At 39.7% G+C, this 20,137-nt stretch overlaps 1 protein-coding gene across 1 annotated transcript in view; it reads left to right on the top strand.

Annotated features, from left to right (window-relative positions):
* The window catches only part of DNAJC1 (DnaJ heat shock protein family (Hsp40) member C1), a 193,789-nt gene that overhangs the window by 151,067 nt on the left and 22,585 nt on the right, over nt 1–20,137 (top strand). The window contains exon 9 of the mRNA XM_060006198.1: nt 9,656–9,775. Coding sequence (XP_059862181.1) covers nt 9,656–9,775 — 120 coding nt within the window. The remainder of the gene's footprint in view (nt 1–9,655; nt 9,776–20,137) is intronic.

The following is a 20,137-nucleotide window of genomic DNA, read 5'->3' as shown; positions in this document are numbered from 1 at the left end:
AGACTCGTCGATCAGAGGTAAAGGACAGTTTGTCACTCACAGCAATAGCAGTAGCTAGAGTAGCAGCATTTTTTCTGCTGGTTCCCTGAGCCCAGTTCCCCCAGAGCAATGCAGAGGGACAGATGACCCCCTCTGCAGCCAATGGGTTGTGGTGCAGAAGAGGAATCCTGAGCTTAAGGAACCCAAATCTTTTATAACAGGCAATAAGCATGGCTGTCCTTTTCTCCAGAGGGAGGCAATTATCTTCACTACACCAGACAGTAAGAATGCTTGCCCCTTGATCTTGAGGGAGACACTGTCTCTTCCTATCACTGCCTGTCTATTGGGCTGCTTGAATGCCCTCACAGCTGGGCAGTTGGCCTTCAGAGCCAAGTGATCCCAAAGACAGCAAGGCAGAAGCTGCAGTGTCTTTTATAAACTAGCCTTGGAAGTCACACACTGCCATTTCTACAATATCTTGTTAGTTACACAGGTCAGCTCTAGGCACTGTGGAAGGGGACTGAACAAGGAGGTAGACATCACTGAGGACCATCTTGGAGGCCTGTAACCACAGTAATTACATAAGCTATTAGCATTGTAGTTAGCTAGATAAAGAGTATATGGGAATTAGGTAAGTCTTCAGAAGTTGAAGAATTTTAAATGAAAATGTAAGTTACAGACTGGAAGAAAATATTCACAAAACATATATCTGACAAAGATCTTGTGTCCACAAAATATAAAGAATTCTTACAACTGACTGATAAAAAGACAACCCAGTTAACAAATGAACACATACTTCACAAAAGTAGATATTCAGTTGGTCTTTAAACACATGTAAAGATACTCAAGATCATTTGTTATCTGGGAAATGCAAATCGTCACCACAATAAGATACATTTCATTCCCACCACAACAGTCAAAATAACTGGAGACCTCCCTGGAGGCCCAGTGGTTAAGACTCTGTCCTTCCAATGCAGGGGGCACCGGTTCGATCCCTGGTTGGGGAACTAAGATCCCGCATGCTGCATGGCATGGCCAAAGAGTAAAATTAAATAAAATTAAATTAATAACTAAATTCCTGATTATTCTTTTAAAATAAATAAATAAATAAAATAACTGGTGATATCGAGTGTGGGTGAGGATCTGGAGCAACAAGAACCCTCAGTTATCGCTGGTTAGAGTGCAAAGCAATACTTGGGAAAAATACTTACCTAGTTTCTTGTAAAGTGACATGTATACTTTCTCTATGACCTAGCGATTCCACCAGTAGGTATTTATCCGAGAGAAATTAAGACACATGACTACTAAGAGAGTTATACACAAATATCCATAGCGTCTGTATTCATAATACATTGTAACCCAGAGCCGGCAGCTACCCAGGTGTTTATCAGTAGGAGAATAGATGAACAAATTGCGATACAAATCTTGTTTTCTGATATGTGCTGTGAATATTTGCTCCTGGTTTGTGGCTTTCTTTTTCATTTTTTAAGCAGTTTCTTTAAAAGACCAAAAATTTAATTTTAGCAGTCCAAATACTTACGGTTTTAACATTTTAAAGTAATTAGCTGTACACAACTGGTATTATAACTCAGAGAGAAGGTTGCCAAAACCTCTACAGTGAAGGAGTCTCTGGGGGGCACTAACAGGAGTGTCTGTTATTTTGCAGTTGGGACAGATTCTAGAGCCCTTTGTTAGAGGGGGCCCCATTCAAAGTGAGCTAATTTGCAAGTAACAGCATAAATGGGCTTGTGTACAAGTTGTAAATGAGAAATATGTTTCCTTCGGAACACAAAAAAAAGCCTAAAAGACGTTGTGGGTGCTGAGAGTCAACAGCTGTTTCTTGACAGTGTCACAGAGAGAGCAGCCTTCAGTTTCCCCAATAATTTTCAGGAATCTCATCGAGGTGGCAGGGGGGCCTTACCCTGTGTGAGGCAGTGGCCCATCCTCTTTTTGTGAGCACCTTGTATTATTTGTATGTCCCAAACGAGTGTGTCAAAGAGGAAATCATCAGGGTAATGTCATACCTGTGTCCCTAGAGAAAGAAGGATGTAGTTAAGGTCTTGCCCTCAGAGACTGCGTGCAATGACAGGGCTGTGAGCTACCCGCCCTGGGAGCTGGGTAAAGTATGTCCTAGCCCTTTGGAGGGGAAGGCAAACTTCAGTCAAGAGGCTGTTGAAATAGGCACCGAACAAAAGATATGCAGCAAATTCTATAATAGAAAAATATTTACCATTCGCTGATTGGATGAATTTGGTCAATTCAGTAGTACTGGCTACAGGGACCTTAACGCGGCCCACAGCAATCCAGGCTCATGGGTAACACTGTGAGGCACATTCATTCTTCCCAAGTTTAAGAGCAGGGTGAACTGGGCTCTTAAATGGCAGAGCAGTGGGGATACTCACCACTTCTCTAAATACATCTTGTCTAAAGGGTTTCAACCATGAAAGACTTTGTTTTAATTTACACTGGGCCACATTAACTATTTTAATGGGGGAAGAAGAGGTTCATGGGGTTCCATTTTATCAAGATAATTTGTGACAAATATTTATTACTCGTTGAGTCAGAGAGTCCATGAGCACTGGCACATTTTAGGACAATGGGTACTGTGATCACGAGAAATTTAGGCAAGACAGTAGTTCCTGTGGTTAAGGTAAGGCATACCTGTTTGTCCTCTTTATCACCTTTAGTGACTGCCCGATGATTATAGGGGGTACCTTATTTAAATTTAGTGGGATGCCCAGTGTAACTGTAATTTGAGCCCCGTTACTGATTAAGGCCATGAAGGTTATCCAACTGCTGTGTTTCAGCAAACGTTAAACTAATTCAGAACTAGTGTTATAGAGGTACAAAAGCCAATCTGCCCTTTTAATCTTTTTGTTGTAGAAATTCTTTTAGTAAAATTTCAGTTACCAATTGGGCCAAATTACAGACTTCCATTTCGGTTTTTGTTTGTTTCCTCCTTGTTACTGACTGAATTGTGTCCCAACTTCATATGCGGAAGTTCTAACCCTCACATGACTGTACTTGGAGATGGGGCCTTTAAGGAGGTGATTAATTAAGGTTAAGTGAGGTCATACGGGCAGGGCCCTAATCTGATAGGACTGGGGTCCTTATCAGAAGAGGAAGAGAGGCCAGGGATCTTCCCTCGCTTTGCGTGGGCACACACAGAGCAAAGGCCATGTGCAAGCCAGAAAGAGAGGTCTCATCAGAAATCAACCCTGATGACACCTTGATCTCCTACTTCTGACCTCCAGAACTGTGAAGAGATAGACTTCTGTTGTTTAAGCAACTCAGTTGCGGCAGCCCTAGCAGACCGCTGTGCTCACCCTGTAGGTTTTTTTTGTTTTGGTTTGGGGTTTTTTGGTGGTGGTAGTTACTGGGTATCCTTCAGGGAGGTTTTCTCTGCACTGCTCATATTTATAAATTTCTTCCTCCAGAAAGCCTCCAATCAGTATCGTCAGGGTTAGCATCCTTCGCCATGACAGCAGTTGAATTTACAACTTGGCTGTGCCACAGGGATGCCAGGGGTGTTCTTCTCTGTAACCCTGAGGATCAAGGTCTTTTTTTGCAACAGAGACATAAGCAGCAGAAGCAAACATATCTTATAGGGTCCTAGTGAGCCATCTGCCTTTAGGAGCATGAATCTCAGTAATTCAACTGCTCTTCAAATAGGGACTGCTGTTCCTCCATACAGGTGACTACCCAGTGGGCCTAACCAAGCTCTTTCCCCCTGAGCCCTCTTTAGAACAGGGCCAACACCACCTGCTTGAGACACACAAGCAGTATCTCACAAGTTAAGAGTCTTTCTCCTGAGTCCATCAATCAAGACACACAACTCAGTCTAAGACACAGATGAGTCTGGACTGAGACACACAACCCAAGGCTACTTAAAGGAGCTCCTTGATCCCATACTCTTCTCTGTGAACACCAATCACTGACGCTTCCAACTTAGGTGGGTTAAATCTATGACAGAGGCTTGGTAGGACTCAGCAAATGCAGCACCAGGCAGCAGATCCAGTCAGCAAACCAAAGCAAGAGAAGATAACCCCGGGTGGTGGTCGCCCCCCTCTAGACATCCTGCTCCTAGTGTCAACTGCTGTGGCCACCTTGCAGGGACAGCATTACCACCTCCATACCCAAAATTTGGTTCCAGTGTCAGGACTGATAATGTCACACACACACACACACACACACACACACACACACACAACCCCCCTCCCCCCCCCCCCAAGATAATACAAAAAGGTTGATTATGTAACGAGGCTTTCTGGGGAAAACAGGGCAGGCTTTCCATGTTGGCCCAAAAATTACCTGAGAAAGGAAAGGAGGCTGGTTTGGGATTTTTTTTACTCCGGTTGGGGTGGGGCTGGGATGAGGGTTCTCACACACACGGAGGGACGGAGGGATGGAGGGACGGAGGGACGTGCGAGGTTTCAGCCTCCCAGGCTTCCTTCAGGCTTTAACCCAGATGTGGGGCACAAGGGGGACGGGAGAGGGGAGGCTTCAAAGCTATCGGCAGTCAAACATCTTCGATGGTGTCAGCTCTTTATTTCAATATTAAATTACCATGAATAGATGATTCTAGTACGTACTCTTTAGGTTAGAATTTGAATAATGTATATCATAGTTTTAAATAAGACTTCACAAATCTTTCAGGTAAAATCATATTCTTCTGGGTAAATATATCCCCTTGATCACATTTATGATTACTCCTTTCTGAATCCCCACAGGAGAGTAAAGGAATAAAAAAGGCAGAGATTAGTACTGTCATTAAAGACCTCAGAGATTCTTATCACACCCTGATATTGTTCCTTCTCATCAACTGTGGGGCCTGTGCAGTAACTCATCACAGACCTAATTAGCCGTGGTTCTGGATGTGGTCATCTCAGGCCAGTTGCTGCCCTGCACCTGATTTCACTCTCACTTCGTAAGCAGGCTGACTCTGGGCGTCTTCTCTTGCGGGTTTGAGCTGTCAGGACTGTCAGTGCACGAGCTCCTGTGGCTCCCCTCCACTCACACCTTTGTAAATAGCCCCTTTTGTAAATAAGCTCTCCACCAACTGAAGGGAGAAGAACCTCTCCAATAGCTGTGTGTCAGGCAGAGTAAATGAGTCAGAGTCCTTGTGGCCTCTGAGCCCTGCTGTGATTTTACCTCCTTGCCCCTCTGACCTCACCTCCTCCCCCTGCCACCTCGGCTTGCTTTGTTCTGGCCACCCTGGCCATCTTGCTGTTCCTCAGACATCCTAGACGTGCTCCCACTTCAAGGCCTCTGCAATTTGCTGTTCCCTGTACCTGGTGTAATCTTCTACTACGTGCCAAGTGCCCCCCCAACACTTAGTGGCATAAAATATTTTGCAAAGGAATGGATCAAACATCTTTGTTTCCATTTCTCAAGAGCTCCAAGTATTTACTGTTGCTCCTTAAAAAAAAAAAGGAGGTAAGAAGGAATTTGAACTATCTGCATTGTCTTGAGCAGTGTTTCTCAAATGATCTATAGTGAAGGACCAGGTTTTAAAAATTATTTCCGGCTACTGCTGACCAGGCTGTAGTCCTGCTGTGCCGAACGAGATTGCAGCTCGCACTTCATGGAACGCACATGCTAGCTTGACAACTAACCCAACTGGCTTCTAGTCTCTAAAGGAAGAGCCTGCTGATTGCTCTTGGTTGTGGTGGCAGCGGTCAACTGCTGTAAGTGTCGGAACTTCGTCACAGGTGGGTAACAAACTCGTTTGCCGGTTCGCGCCAGACCACACTTTAGGATCACTGGTCCAGAGGGGATCTCTCTTTTGGCAAGGCAGCTAAATCATAGATGGGAAGACCTTTCTGGTCACAACGACTGCTGCTAAAGGATCACAACACTATAATAATAGGTTAGGATGAGTTGCAAGTTTTCTTCAAAGAAGAGTTTCTCCTCCTAAGAGTGAAAAGACATTAGAGGTGATTTGTTTTGTTTGTTTGTTTTCGGTATGCGGGCCTCTCACTGTTGTGGCCTCTCCCGTTGCGGAGCACAGGCTCCCGACGCGCAGGCTCAGCGGCCATGGCTCACGGGCCCAGCCGCTCTGCGGCATGTGGGATCCTCCCGGACCGGGGCACGAACCCGTGTCCCCTGCATCGGCAGGCGGACTCTCAACCACTGAGCCACCAGGGAAGCCCCGAGGTGATTTGTTTTTAATTTTGTTGTTTGCGTTTTTTAATATACCATTTATCCACATATATAGTCAAGGTCAATTAACTGCTCAATTTTCAAATTGGAAATGAAAATTGTATAGCTGAAAGCCAAATGCACATTCTAAAACAAAATGTCGGTACAGAATGTAGAATGAGAGGGTAGCAGGTTATTCGATCATTAGATATACCATCCACATTATTAGATGCATATGTGATATTTTAACTGGGTGATACTGAGTAAGGATATTATTTCTTAGGTAAAATTTGAGAATGCATGAATTGAGCTGAATCTATTAAAAGTTGTTGAATCCAAAATTGTAAGGTCTGTAATTACATAAATTACATTAAGTCATTTCAACAGAAATATTCTTCATTAGGCAGTTTCAATAAAGTATGAAAATGCAGTAAATAAGTACATTTAAAATTTTTCTTTTAATTGGGTCATAAGTTTTCAGTACCAAATAAATTGCATGACAGTTTGTAATTAACATTTTACCGTCTAACTCTGTGAGGGGAAAGGTATGTATGTATAGGTTACTTTAAAGGTACAGTGTGCTTTTCCCCTACAGCCTCCAACTCCTATCCCCAAGAATATTAAGGATTTTCAAAGGCACTGAATCTTTGAACATTAGCTGGTTTTATGACAAAAATCTATCCCAAAGGGGTAGAGAGAATACAATTTAAATGTTATATCAGCTCTTACTTTAGCAGATATATTTTGGGGTCATTACATAAATATATTAAATAATTTGAAAACTTTTTATTTTTTATTCAGTATGGAGATTTATTCCCAGAGCGGGGCTTTTCTGATGCAAAACTGGAATGCTTGTGTAGTCAGAACAGCTGTCCCCACCCCATGGGGTGTCTTCCATTACTTTACAGTAGAGATGAATTTTTGGCCCAGTGTCTCAGTAGTATTGGACACACGTGGTTTTAAGTGGCAAAGCGGTATGCGTATGCATTCATTTGACTTTCAGAGCTACAGTTGGCTCCAGATTAGAACAAGGAGAATACATTCACACCAAGGCCACCCTCATGGCTGCTGCAGTAGCTGGATCACAGTAGGCTCTGTTGCTTCTAAAGACACAACCAACTATTGCTGAGGAATTACACATTCACCAAAGTGCCGTACAGCTGGAAGAGAGAGAATAATGAACTGCTAAAAGGATTCTTTCAAAGATTTCAGATTATGGTCCTAGTTATTATTGATCTAGTTTTTTAATATTAATAATAAAATCATGGCTGTGAAATAACAGTGAAACTAAAAGGAAGGATTTTCAAGGAAGTAGATGATTTTTCAGGATATTCATCCAAATATTTGATTTAAATCTTTTCCTTTCCAGAAAAAAAGTGGCACTATCCTTTTAGACTCATTCACAAGGAATTAAAATTAGATTGATTCTTAATGCCCATTGTTGATACATGCAGCATATTTGGAAGGCCAATCTATTAAAAATAGATTAAAGAATTAGTTTACTCTGTGAAAGAATGGCTTATATTATTGACATTTTAGACAATTTTGTTTCCTAAAAAATGTGTTTGTTATAATTAATGCAGAAATAAGATCTGATTTAGCGTGAAATTGCATTGATACACTATATGGTTGGAATACTCTATCTCTGTGCAGCGTCAACTTAATGCTGTTTATGTATGACCTTGTACTATAAGCTTATATTTAAATGCTTCGTAACTTTTGCATTTTGAAGCCAATTGGTATAGTTATTCAAGTTTCAGCTTTTTAGCAAAAGTGATTTCCTAGAAAATCCAATTATGCCTGTCTAAATAATATCTGAATAATGCTTTTTCCCCTAAGTAAAAACAAACAAGCAAAAAGTAAAAAACCTTCAGTGTAAATTTTTAATTTATCTGATATGGAGAACTAGATTTCTGATATTCATTAAATATCAAGGAAATTCCGACCATACTCAGTGTAGGCTACCTTTTTATAGAAGGGAATTTATGCATGTTTCGTAAGGGTTGTACTGATGAATATGTTTGAGGCTTTCAGCTTTTAGTGGATACAAAATAGAATGATTGATAAAATCCTCCCTACTATTGGCTATTATTTACTGACTCTTAAGTGGCAGGTTGTATTTATGCCAATTTATCTGCTTCAGGGAACATTCTTGATAGCAGAACAAAGTGAATAAAAGTAGTTTGCTTTGCAAATGAATGCAAATGGGAGAGCCTTTCGGAAAGCCCTTTAACAGGGGCAGTGCACTTTGATTATGAGTGAAGCTGCCATTTGGACATGGTGAAAAGAGCACGCTTGAACCATTGATTGGGGGAGACAGTAAAAAGTCAGGAAGGGCCCCCTTAAGCTTGCGGTGAGGCAGGCGGATGTCAGTGTGGTTAGAGCACAGTGGGAGAATGACAGGGAGGATTAGTGTCAGGGAGAAGCTTTGCTGTAGCTGTGGAGATAGTCCCTGGGGTCACTCACCTCTGGCTGTTGTCTGTGCTGATGGTCCTGTAATGCATACGGCCTGATGTATGCCTGTTCATTATCGGAAACAGTGATTAGAAAAGGTATTTGTCTCAGAGGTTTCCTTCCTTCTTTCTTTTTTCTTTCTTTTTAATTAAAGGAAAATAAGGTGGCTTCCTCCATCTCTCTGCTGACTCCTAGAGTCTTGTGTTGTACCATTGTGGCTACTGCCTCTGGTAGGAAACGGTTTAGTGCTGTAATGTAAAATAATTGTAACGTGGCTATCTGTTCTTTGATGATGGTTTCTTTTGCTTTGCTCAACTTTGGGTTTCACCAAGTGGTAATGCTGAATAAAATGCAGAGAATATGCTTGCTCTGAGAATTTTGGCTTTTGCAAAAACAGATTTTTATCATCTTTAAGGTATTTTATTATTCAATTTAATAATCTGATCAACTTTTAGAAGCTATTTACCTTCTCAAAAAGGAAGTGTTGCTTTGCATGGACTGGGTGGTTTAAGTCTTGGCTGCAGGATTTTCTAATTTCTATTCTCAGGTTTTACAAAATGCTAGCACTTGATAAATTAACTTCTTGAAAATACATGCTTTTTAGAATTAAATATCGTTACGTAGAATGAACAAAAAATATATCTTTGTCTCGGTTCTGATTCTGAATCAGTCCATTTACTTGTTCACATTTTCATTTACACTTATAAAGTTTTTTTGCTTTTTTAATCATTTTTCTTAAAAACTTCAAGACCTTCTGTGGTAAGCTCACATGAGGCATTTGTGAGCATTAGTGACACAATGCACTTCAAAACAACTGTCTTTTCTTTTTTTAATGTCTTTAAGAGCCTGGGTTCACAGTACTTCTTCTTTATTATTTGGTGTACGTTGGAGCATTTAAAAGGCTGCGGGAGCTTTGCATTCTAATGTTAAATATGCAACTCAGACCGTCACCTAAACTAGTAGATACGTTTTAACATTGTTATTTTTGCAGAAAGCATAATGCCAATACTTGGTTTCACAGGTTTATTAAATGTTTTAGCGAACATTCTCTGAATTGTTTTTTTTCTTTAATGTTTTGCAGGCACCTGAATGGACAGAAGAGGACCTCAGCCAGCTGACAAGAAGTATGGTTAAGTTCCCAGGAGGAACCCCAGGTCGATGGGAAAAGATTGCCCACGAATTGGGTCGATCGGTGACAGATGTGAGTTCACTCAGATTTGCACTGTATGGAGAGTGACAAACCAGAATAAGCCAACTATGTAGAAGGCAGACATAGATGCGTCCAACATTATCTTTGGAGAAAGCCTACAATCTTTTTAAGGACCTGGAAGTGAACCGTTAACAAAATAAGCAAGAAGCAGATGTCAGCTAGTCCCCTGGTCTACAATTAACAGCTGTGTGAGGCATTCTGGTGTTTAGAGACTTAAGCTACTGTAACCTAATCACAGAAAAACAATGCTAGTTTTTGTTTCGAGTGACCCCTTTAGCTGTGGGGGAAAAGAATAGTTCTCTGATCAGAATTAGAGAAGTTACATTTCAGCTGGATCTTTTTAACACTGAAGTACAGATTGCTATAGGTAGTTGACAGGTGGTTTGCATTAATTAAATGAGCAATAGTCCTATTATAATGTTTTTATTTCAAGGATGATACCTACGATTCATTTTGACAAGTTGTTTAACCAAAAAATTGTTCTATGCATATAGCTTTATAATTATATATAATGTACATTAGAAGTGTATAACTATAGATTTATAATATATACTATAAACAATATATATTTAATTTATATATGATTATATGTGACCAGTAATACCTACCATTTAAAAGACAGTGTTTACCGGGAAAGTTTTCGATTTAACACTTTAGAAATATAGGGCAGAGAATCTTATAAAAGCACCTACTAGAGCACCTGATATATACTAAATATTCAGTAAATGTTTACTTGAAATGGAGGTCTTTATTTTCATCAATATGATCCTCATTTTCATAAATGATAGTAAATATTTACTGAATTTACTTTAAAATAAATCCTATAGCTCTAAAGTATCTAAGGATACTGAAAGCAAAGATTCAGATTTCTTATGTTCTCTTCAATTGTATTAGTATACTTTGGGCCTTTTTTGATAATGAACAATTTAAAAACCCTGCAAAATGATTAATAAGCACAACCACCAAAAAAATAACCTTTTAATTTAGAAACAAATAATACGTATTACTGTCAATTTTTTTTCTTGGGTTTTTTTTCTTTTTTTTTTTTTCTGTTTCAGATAGATAGGAGCTGCTTTGAGAATTTTAAATTATATAGGAATGTTTTTACTACCATATGGTAGGACTTTTTAAAATCACATTTTAAAGACACAAATTTTTGTAAGATGTTTTACATGATTTCGACTTAAGAGTTAGTCTGATCATGTGGAAAGTTAGCCCTTGTATCTTGTAACTTTTTTTTTGGCTATTTCATGATGAGACCCGTTATCTTAGGTTACTGGAGGAAAACCATAAGGATACCTTTTCCTCTGCTAAGAATGTTACTGGGATGTGCATTTTATCTTGTTGCAAGGTTGTAAAAGATCTAATAATGCCTTATCAGTAAATATCTGACCAGGTTAAAGATGTTCCATGGTTACTGATGTTTTAAGTACTATGATCCTCTAAATGTATAATTACTGTTAATATAGTGATTAACAAATGACTGAAATACTTTTTAGAAAGTTACAAAACAGGCATTGGTTTAAAAGGGCCTCAAAACTTGTAGTTCAATTGGTTGATGAGAGAGAATAGTTCACTAACTAACTTAGTGTCTCTGTTGAAGATAGCACTGCCTTTAACTTTTTATTTATTTATGGCTACATTGAGTCTTCGTTGCTGCATGCAGGCTTTTTCTAGTTTGCGGCAAGCGGGGGTACTCTTCGTTGCGGTGCGCGGGCTTCTCATTGCGGTGGCTTCTCTTGTTGCAGAGCACGGGCTCTAGGTGCGCAGGCTTCAGTAGTTGTGGTGCACGGGCTCAGTTGCTCCGCGGCATACGAGATCTCCCCGGACCAGGGCTCGAACCCAAGTCCCCCGCATTGGCAGGCGGATTCTTAACTACTGCATCACCAGGGAAGTCCCAACACTGCCTTTAACTTTTTAAATAATATTTCTATGAGACATTATAGTTAATAATTCCAAAGGCAGATAAGAAATTGAATAGAGCAATATTTTACTTTGTTGTTGTCATTAAAATCTGGTTAAATTTTTAATCTATATTTTTAAGAGGAGCGAGATGAAAGTTTAAATGCTAATATACGTGATGTAACCAACAGAGCCTTGGGATGGCTGTTTAGTATCATAGATCTCGAAAATTGACGTAACTTACAAGAGCAGTCTTAGTGCAGCCTTGGTGTAGGTAAAGGCATCTTTTCACACTTTTGCAAATTCATCCCATAGTTTTTTTCTTCTTCTTCTTTGTACTTACCCAAGGAAGACTGATTCCATGTAATAGATATTTTTTCCTTTTATCATGGAAGTAGCAAACATGATTATTTTTTTTTTTTTTTTTTTTGCAGTACGCGGGCCTCTCACTGTTGTGGCCTCTCCCGTTGCGGAGCACAGGCTCCGGACGCGCAGGCTTAGCGGCCATAGCACACGGGCCTAGCCGCTCCGTGGCATGCGGGATCTTCCCGGACCGGGCCATGAACCTGTGTCCCCTGCATCGGCAGGCAGACTCTCAACCACTGCACCACCAGGGAAGCCCCCAAACATGACTTTTTGAGATTATTTTTTTCCCCCTCCAAGTATTAGTTCTATTTTCATAATACCAAAAGTACCTTGGAAATACTTAGTAAACCTAAAATTTTGGGCACCAAAAGTGCCACTGTAACTTTTCTTCTATATCAGTATATACATATATAGACTCACACTGTATTTTCATTCTGTGAGCATCATCTCCATAGCTAGACTGTACGTTTCATTTCAGTAACTACATTTCAGTACCATACACACAAACACAAACTGTAAAGCACTCTCTCTCTAAAAGAGAACAAGTGTCTGAAGACAAAACTCATTTTACCAAACACACAGTGAGTTACACTGAAGCAGCTAAGATGGGTTTGGCTAATACAGTTCCTTTAGTAGAATGTTAAGTGAAAGCTAACCACACTTTAGAAGATCACTTATACTTCTTTTTTGGCGTATGGTGTTAATTAGATTTGTTTTCATTAAGTGTTCCACTATGAAAAAGAAACCAAGTTGAGTTTGCTGTTATTGGAACCTCTACATACCGACCGGATCACCTGTACCAATTCACCCCAGCTCTGCACCATCTGTTCTTTGACCCGTTTTCCTTGCTAAATGTGTAGCTTCAGGCTGAGTTCTCTTTCCTTCGAGAAACAATTGACCTTTTTGGGAGGGGTGACAGTGTGCCGTGGTGGAATCTATATGTTCCTTATTTGGGTTGACAGATTACAGTGAAAAACCCATTTTGTTCCTCAATTAAGAAAGGAGTTTTCAGTGTATTAATTGTCATAATTCACTAGTTAAATTGCTAAATACTACTCCGGATAAATACAAAGAATTTGTTATTAGCTTTGTAAAAAAAAATCAATGCAAAGTATATTTTAACTCAGATATACCTAAACCGTAAGACTTACTTTATTATAGATGCGATATTTTAAATGTTAATATATGCCTTTTAGCAAATAATTTTGGTAACCACAAAGAACACTCAAATTTTAAAAACAGGAAACAAAACCTGTCTGGCATGTAAAACCAACTTTAGTGTGATTATTAACTGCAGGTTTTCTAAATTAAGGTCAGGAAGCCTCACATTTCTTGCTTGTGCAGTAATATCATTCTCTTGCCTGTAAGGATGTAAACTGATTCTGCCCCTCTCCATAGTCACTAATCTCCTGCATCCTAGTTGTGATAACAGACTGATTGGAGATGTTCTGCCTGCTTGGAAAAGGCCCAGGTAGGTAGCAAAACAAAAGATAGGTGGATAGATTTAAACAGACTTTTGTAATTAGCTTAATGCCACCGTGAGATGTGTAGTTAGAGAAGCATTTCATATGCAGGTGAAAAGGAGGGAGAATAATAAAATTCCCAATTTTATTTTATATAGCCACAACTAGAGAGGAGATACCTGTTGGGGGAATATTTATATGTTATTATGGCAGTTGTTTCAAAAAATGTAAGCAGATTATTCAATAGAAAATAAACTTTTGTCAGTGAACTAAACATATAGTATATATAATGCTGAAAGGCATATATTAACATTTAAAATACTTCATCAGTAGTAAAGTAGTTGTTACAGTTTAGGTACATCTCAGTTAAAATAGACTTTGCATTAATTTTTTAACAAAGCTAATAACATTCCTTGTGTTTATCCAGAGTAGAATTCAGCAATTTAACTCGTATATATTTGGGCAAATGTATCATTGCTATTACTTTTATTTAGAGTCAGACTAGTCCTACACAGGCTGTAAAGGGGACAAGAACTGTCGCCACCCCCTGCATCGGGCTCCCTGCCACAGCGGTTCTCCAGAGCAGCCTCATCTCCGCTCCTCTCGCTCCCCCACCTGCTCAACCCCACGACCTTCAAGGGTACTTAAATTTTTAAAAAGGAAGGGGTCCTTTATACCATTCTGCTTGCTAGATGAGTCACTAAAATCTAATAATCAGTTTTCAATCTGACATTAATAGATGATAATAATGTGTTATCAAATCTCTCTCTCACGCACACACACTTTGTTGTATGTCATTCCAGACTTTAGTCTTCTTATATAGGCATATGACTACATAATTTTAACAGTATTAATCTGTATCCTGCCCTTTTCACTTTGCTATAAGCTTCTTTCCACAACAAAGATCCACGTCATCTTTCTAAACACCTGTACAATACTCCATGTTGTCTGGATATAATTAAGGAGCACCCAGGTGATTGTCACTTAAATTGCTTCCCTTTTTTTCTTCATTCATCTTTCCATTTATTTATATCTGTTTCCTTAGCTTGTATGCCTAGGAGTAGAGAAGCTTGATTCAAGACTATGGATGTTTTTAGAACCTTTGGTGACTCTAAAATTGGCCTCCAGAGAGGTGATAATATTATACAATGCCCCTGGTGGTATGAGAGGACACTTCCTCATAGTCTCATAAACACAGAACGTTTGTTTTCTTTCCATCATTGCTCATCAAGTAAGTGAAACGTGCTATGGCACTGATTTTTATAACTTGCCTCCTTACTTACTGGTCTTATTTCGAATAGAGTTTGTGTTAATTCATTATAATTCGAGGATAGATAGTCCTACCGTTTTTTGTTGTTGTTTTTTTGGCTGTGTTGTTGGGTCTTTGTTGCAGCGCACGGGCTTCTCCGTGAGGTGGCTTCTCTCGTTGCAGAGCATGGGCTCTAGGCGCACAGGCTTCAGTAGTTGTGGCTCATGGGCTCTAGAGCGCAGGCTCAGTAGTTGCAGCACATGGGCTTAGCTGCTCTGCAGCATGTGGGATCTTCCTGGACCAGGGCTCGAACCTATGTCCCCTGCATTGGCAAGCATATTCTTAACCACTGTGCCACCAGGGAAGTCCTACCTTCTGCAAATAATACTTTGCCATTTTCTTCTGTTATATTGAGTGTATTAGCTAACAATTCCAGAGATATATTATAGTAAGAGTGATTCATGTAGACTTTTTGCTCAACATTTTAATAAGAAAACCTAATGTTTGGTCATTAATTTTAATATTAGTCATTGATATGAGAAATCCATTATTATGCTAGGGAAATTTTCTTCACTTTAATTTTTCCAATTCTAATTTATAGATGTGAAATTTTAACAGTGGTTTCTTCAACATCCCTTGACATGATCATATGACCTAATAAGGATGAATATATTACTAAGGTCCCCCTTTGTATTTCTAAGATAAAGTTTACTTGGTCATATAATATTATTCTTTCAATAAACAGCTGGATTTGATTTGTTAATTTATTTAGGATTCTTGCATTTATATATCTTAAAGTAAAAATATTCTAGAATTCTTGGTGTTTTGTTAATTGGATATCTTTAGGTAGGGTTATACCAGCCTTCTAGAATTAGTTCATTATACCTACCTTCTAACATCTAGAGCAGCGGTCCCCAACCTTTTTGGCACCAGGGACCCGTTTCGTGGAAGACAGTTTTTCCACACATGGGGCTGGGGGGATGGTTCAGGCAGTAATGTGAGCAATGGGGAGCGGTGGGGAGCGTCAGAAGAAGTGAGATGCCTCACTCACTTGCCTGCTGCTCACCTCCTGCTGTGTGGCCGGTCCTAATCAGGGGTTGGGGACCCCTGATCTAGAGAGTCAAGAAAATACTGAATTCATAAAACAAAAAAGTGTGCTATGGAAAAAAATCAGAACAAAAATAAGTATCCAAATAAATGAAGTAGAATGGTTGAAAATTATCATCTGGAAAATCTCCTAGAGAGCAGAACAAAAAGACAAGAAATACAGGGAATCAGTCCAAAAGGTCAAAATCTGATTAAAAGGAGTTCCAGTTAGACAGAGAAAACAGACATGAGAGCATTTTTCAATAAATGATACAATGAAGTTTTCCAGGATGAAGAAACACCTGAGACCAACAACGCATGAACACTGAGACTACACAGAAGATCTTTAAAGCTTCTAAGGAGAAGAAGCCTCCAAAGTAAGGCAGGTCAGAGTGAGAGCAGATTGCTTGGCAGCACTAGATTCCGGGAGACAAGAGAACATTGCCCTCACAGTTCAAGGCAGAAGGGTTCTGAATCTAGAACAGACCAACCAGCTATGATGGTCAATACGTGGGGTCCTCACGTATTGACCTCTCATTCTTAAGACAGTTTCCTGAGACTGCACACTCCAGCAAATGAGGGATAAGTCACCAAAGAGGAAGACACAGAATCCTCGGGATAGTGGACTGAGCCCAGTGAATGGAAATCCTGAGACCCCACGGCAATACAGCAGGCGAAGAGTGCAGAAAGTCCACGCTGGAGCAGGAGAACAAAAGACTGTGAGAGAGCAACCACGTGAACAAAAGGCAACTAGAAACTCCACCAACAGAAAACCATACAAAAAAGGCATAGTCCAAATTTAAGTTCAGCCATACCTCAGTTTCAGTTCCAGACCACCGAAATAAAGCAAATATCACAATAAAGTGACCTACATGAATTTTTTGGTTTACACTATATTGTAGTCTGTTAAGTGTGCAATAGCATTATGTCCAAAAAATATACATACCTTAATTAAAGATAGTTTATTGCTAAAAAAAATGCTAACCATCATCTGAGCCTTCAGGGAGTCATAATCTTTTTGCAGTAGTAACATCAAAGACCACAGATCGCCATAACAAATATAATAATAATGAAAAAGTGTGAAATATTGTGAGAATTACCAAAATGTGACACAGAGACACAAAATGAGCAGATGCTACTGGGAGAATGGTGCCCACAGACTTTGTCAACAGAGTTGCCACAAACCTTCAACTTATAGAAACCGCAATCTGCCTGTGCAGTAAAAAAGTGGAACGATAGAAACAGCAAAAGAATCTGACACTGAGAACATTCTCCTTTAAGTGACACAAGAAGTGCGATCACAGTGCAGTACTTACCTCTACAGTGAGTAATGTTTACCATATCACAGTTATGTAAGATCTTACATAATGGCTATATTTTAAACATTTTATATACTTTCAGATGGTTTTTCAATTTTTAAAATCAACAGATTGTGGAAGACTATGGCAAGTTGTCCATCAAAATACGTTATCCCCTTTTCTAGTAATAGAGAAGGCAGGCACACATTTGCCCAGCAACACTGCACTTCCAAGCCCTCCAAGCTCTGCTATGGCTAGGTTACTAATTTCTTCTCAGAGGGACATAACTGAAGTAATGTGTGTCTCTAGGAGCTCTTGCTCACTTTTCCCTCCCACTGAACTGGAGTACCAATTTGCCTGCCGCTCAGCTGCGACCATGCAGGCAAAGACAGTTGCCCTAAAGAATGGCAGGGAAGCACAATGGAAAGAACACGAACATACGGAGTAAAATAAAAATTGTAAACAGTGACAAGCTCCATGAAGAAAAATAAAGCAGAGTAAGAGGTTAGAGACCTAACCTAGGGAGTGCAATTTCAAGTGGGATTCTGAGGAAAGTCCTCTCGAAGAGGTAACATTTGAGCAGAGGCACAAAGCAACTGAGGGAGCGAGGTTGTCTGAGAAAGCGTTCCAGGTGGAGAGAACAGCAGTTGCAAAGGCTTTGAGGCAAGAGCCTGCTTTGGGTGTGCAGAGTCCAGCAAAGAGGTCAATACGGCTGACGAGGAGTGAGCAGGGGGGATTACAGAAGATGAGGCCAAGAGATAGTGGAGGACCAGAACACCTAGGACCTCCTTGGTCAAGGTAAAGATTTTGGATTTTACTCTGAGTGAGACAGGAAAGCACCAGATTTTGAGCAAAGGAGTGCAAGATCTAAAAGGGTCATTCTGACTTCTCTGTGGAGAAGATGCTGTGGCAGGGCAAGTGTGGGAGCAGGAAGGCAGGCCAAGTAAGAGGCTATTTCAGTTGTCCCTGCAAAAGACAGTGGTGGTTTGGACCAGGGCTTATTGGTAGAGGTGGGAAAAAGAGGCTGAATTCAGGATATAATATACCAAAAGCCTGTTAGTTAATTATGTGTACTTGTAAGCATCAGAAGAACTGTGAACATACAGATGGCCAACAGGCACATGAAAAGACACTCAGTATCACTAATTATTAGAGAAATGCAAATCAAAACTACAATGAGGTATCACCTCACACTGGTCAGAATGGCCATCATTAAAAACTCTACAAATAATAAAAATGCTGGAGAGAGTGTGGAGAAAAGGGAACCCTCCTACACTGCTGGTGGGAATGTAAATTGGTGCAGCCACTATGGAGAACAGTATGGAGGTTCCTTAAAAAACTAAAAATAGAGCTACCATACGATCCAGCAGTCCCACTCCTGGGCATATATCCAGAACTGACAAAAACTCTAATTCGAAAAGATACATGCACCCCAGTGTTCATAGCAGCACTGTTTACAATAGCCAAGACATGGAAGCAACCTAAGTGTCCATTGACAGATGAATAGATAAAGATGTGGTATATGAACACAATGGAATGTTACCAGCCATGAAAAAGAATGAAATAATGCCATCTGCAGCAACATGGATAAGCCTAAAGATTATCATACTAGTGAAGTAAGTCAGACAAAGACAAATATCATATATCACTTATATGTGGAATCTTAAAAAATTGTATAAATGAAGTTATTTACAAAACAGAAACAGACTCACAGACATAGATAACAAACTCATGGTTACCAAAGGAAATGGCAGGGGGGAGATAAATTAGGAGCTTGGGATTAACATATACACACTACTATATATAAAATAACCAACAAGGACCTACTGTATAGCACAGGGAACTATATTCAATATCCTGTAATAACCTATAATGGAAAAGAATCTGAAAAGTGTGTGTGTGTGTGTGTGTAACCAGGTCACTTTGCTGTACACCCGAAACCAACACAACATTGTAAATTTATACTTCAATTTTTTTTAATGGTTAAAAAAACAATGCTCAGAAAAAATACTTTAAAATTTCAAAAAAAGACTGTGAACAGAAATGCATGTTCTGGGTGTAGGGTACATGGCTTTTCATCAGAAGCCCTGGTTGTAAACTGACTTTCTTTTTTTTAAAGCTGTGTGCATGTATTACCTTGATTTTTAAAACTACTTTTAAAAATCTAAAGAAAAAATATTTTGTATCTTTCCATGTCAGTATATATAGGCCTACCTCGTTCTTTTTAATTTTTTTTTATTATAAAAGCTTTACTGATTTACAGAAATAGAAAAAAAATCCTAAAATTTGTATGGAACCACAATGGACCCCCAAATAGCCAGAACAATCTGGATAGAGAACAAAGCTTGGAGGCATCACATGTCCTGTTTTCAAAATATGTTATTAAGCTATGGTAATCAAAACAGTAAGGTACTTGACAGCCGACAGCTAGGCCGGGAGGGCAGTAGGAACATTCAGCCTCTACTGAAACACTTGCCAGACCATCCCCTCACCGAAAACAGCTTTACTAGTAGAATTCTAGAGCCATCTATTAATATTTTTGCTTGTCTATATTCCCCCATCAAAGGGCCTTGAGGGCTAATTTGAATGTTCTAGCAAAGTAATAACAACTACTTGCAGACCCTTGTCCAGAGAATGTCCTTCTTTTATCTGGTTCAGTTGTCTTCTTCCACAGAGGACACAGCTTAAGGAGGGGCAAACAGAGTAGTGGAGAGAGAGAAACAAGATATCCACCCAGCCTGTTTATACATCAATAGGGTGACAGGTATCACCAACAGATCTCTGTGACACACACTGGGGAAATCAAAGTACAAAGGGCTTGAATCTTTACTGAATTCACCTAGTTGGTGATTGGCAGTAACTCGGGTAAAGTAGTACAGAATTGGCCTTCATGAGAGGTGAGGCCAGACTCCCAAACTGTCAGTACACAAGCCTGTTTTGGATTGCTCTTTCCTTACTTTAGCCAACATTGATTTAGAAGTAAAAAACT

Source organism: Delphinus delphis, chromosome 2, assembly GCF_949987515.2.
Source record: "Delphinus delphis chromosome 2, mDelDel1.2, whole genome shotgun sequence".
NCBI lineage: Eukaryota > Metazoa > Chordata > Mammalia > Artiodactyla > Delphinidae > Delphinus > Delphinus delphis.
The sequence above is the reverse complement of the archived record's forward strand: the minus strand, read 5'-3'. Positions and strand labels throughout refer to the sequence as shown.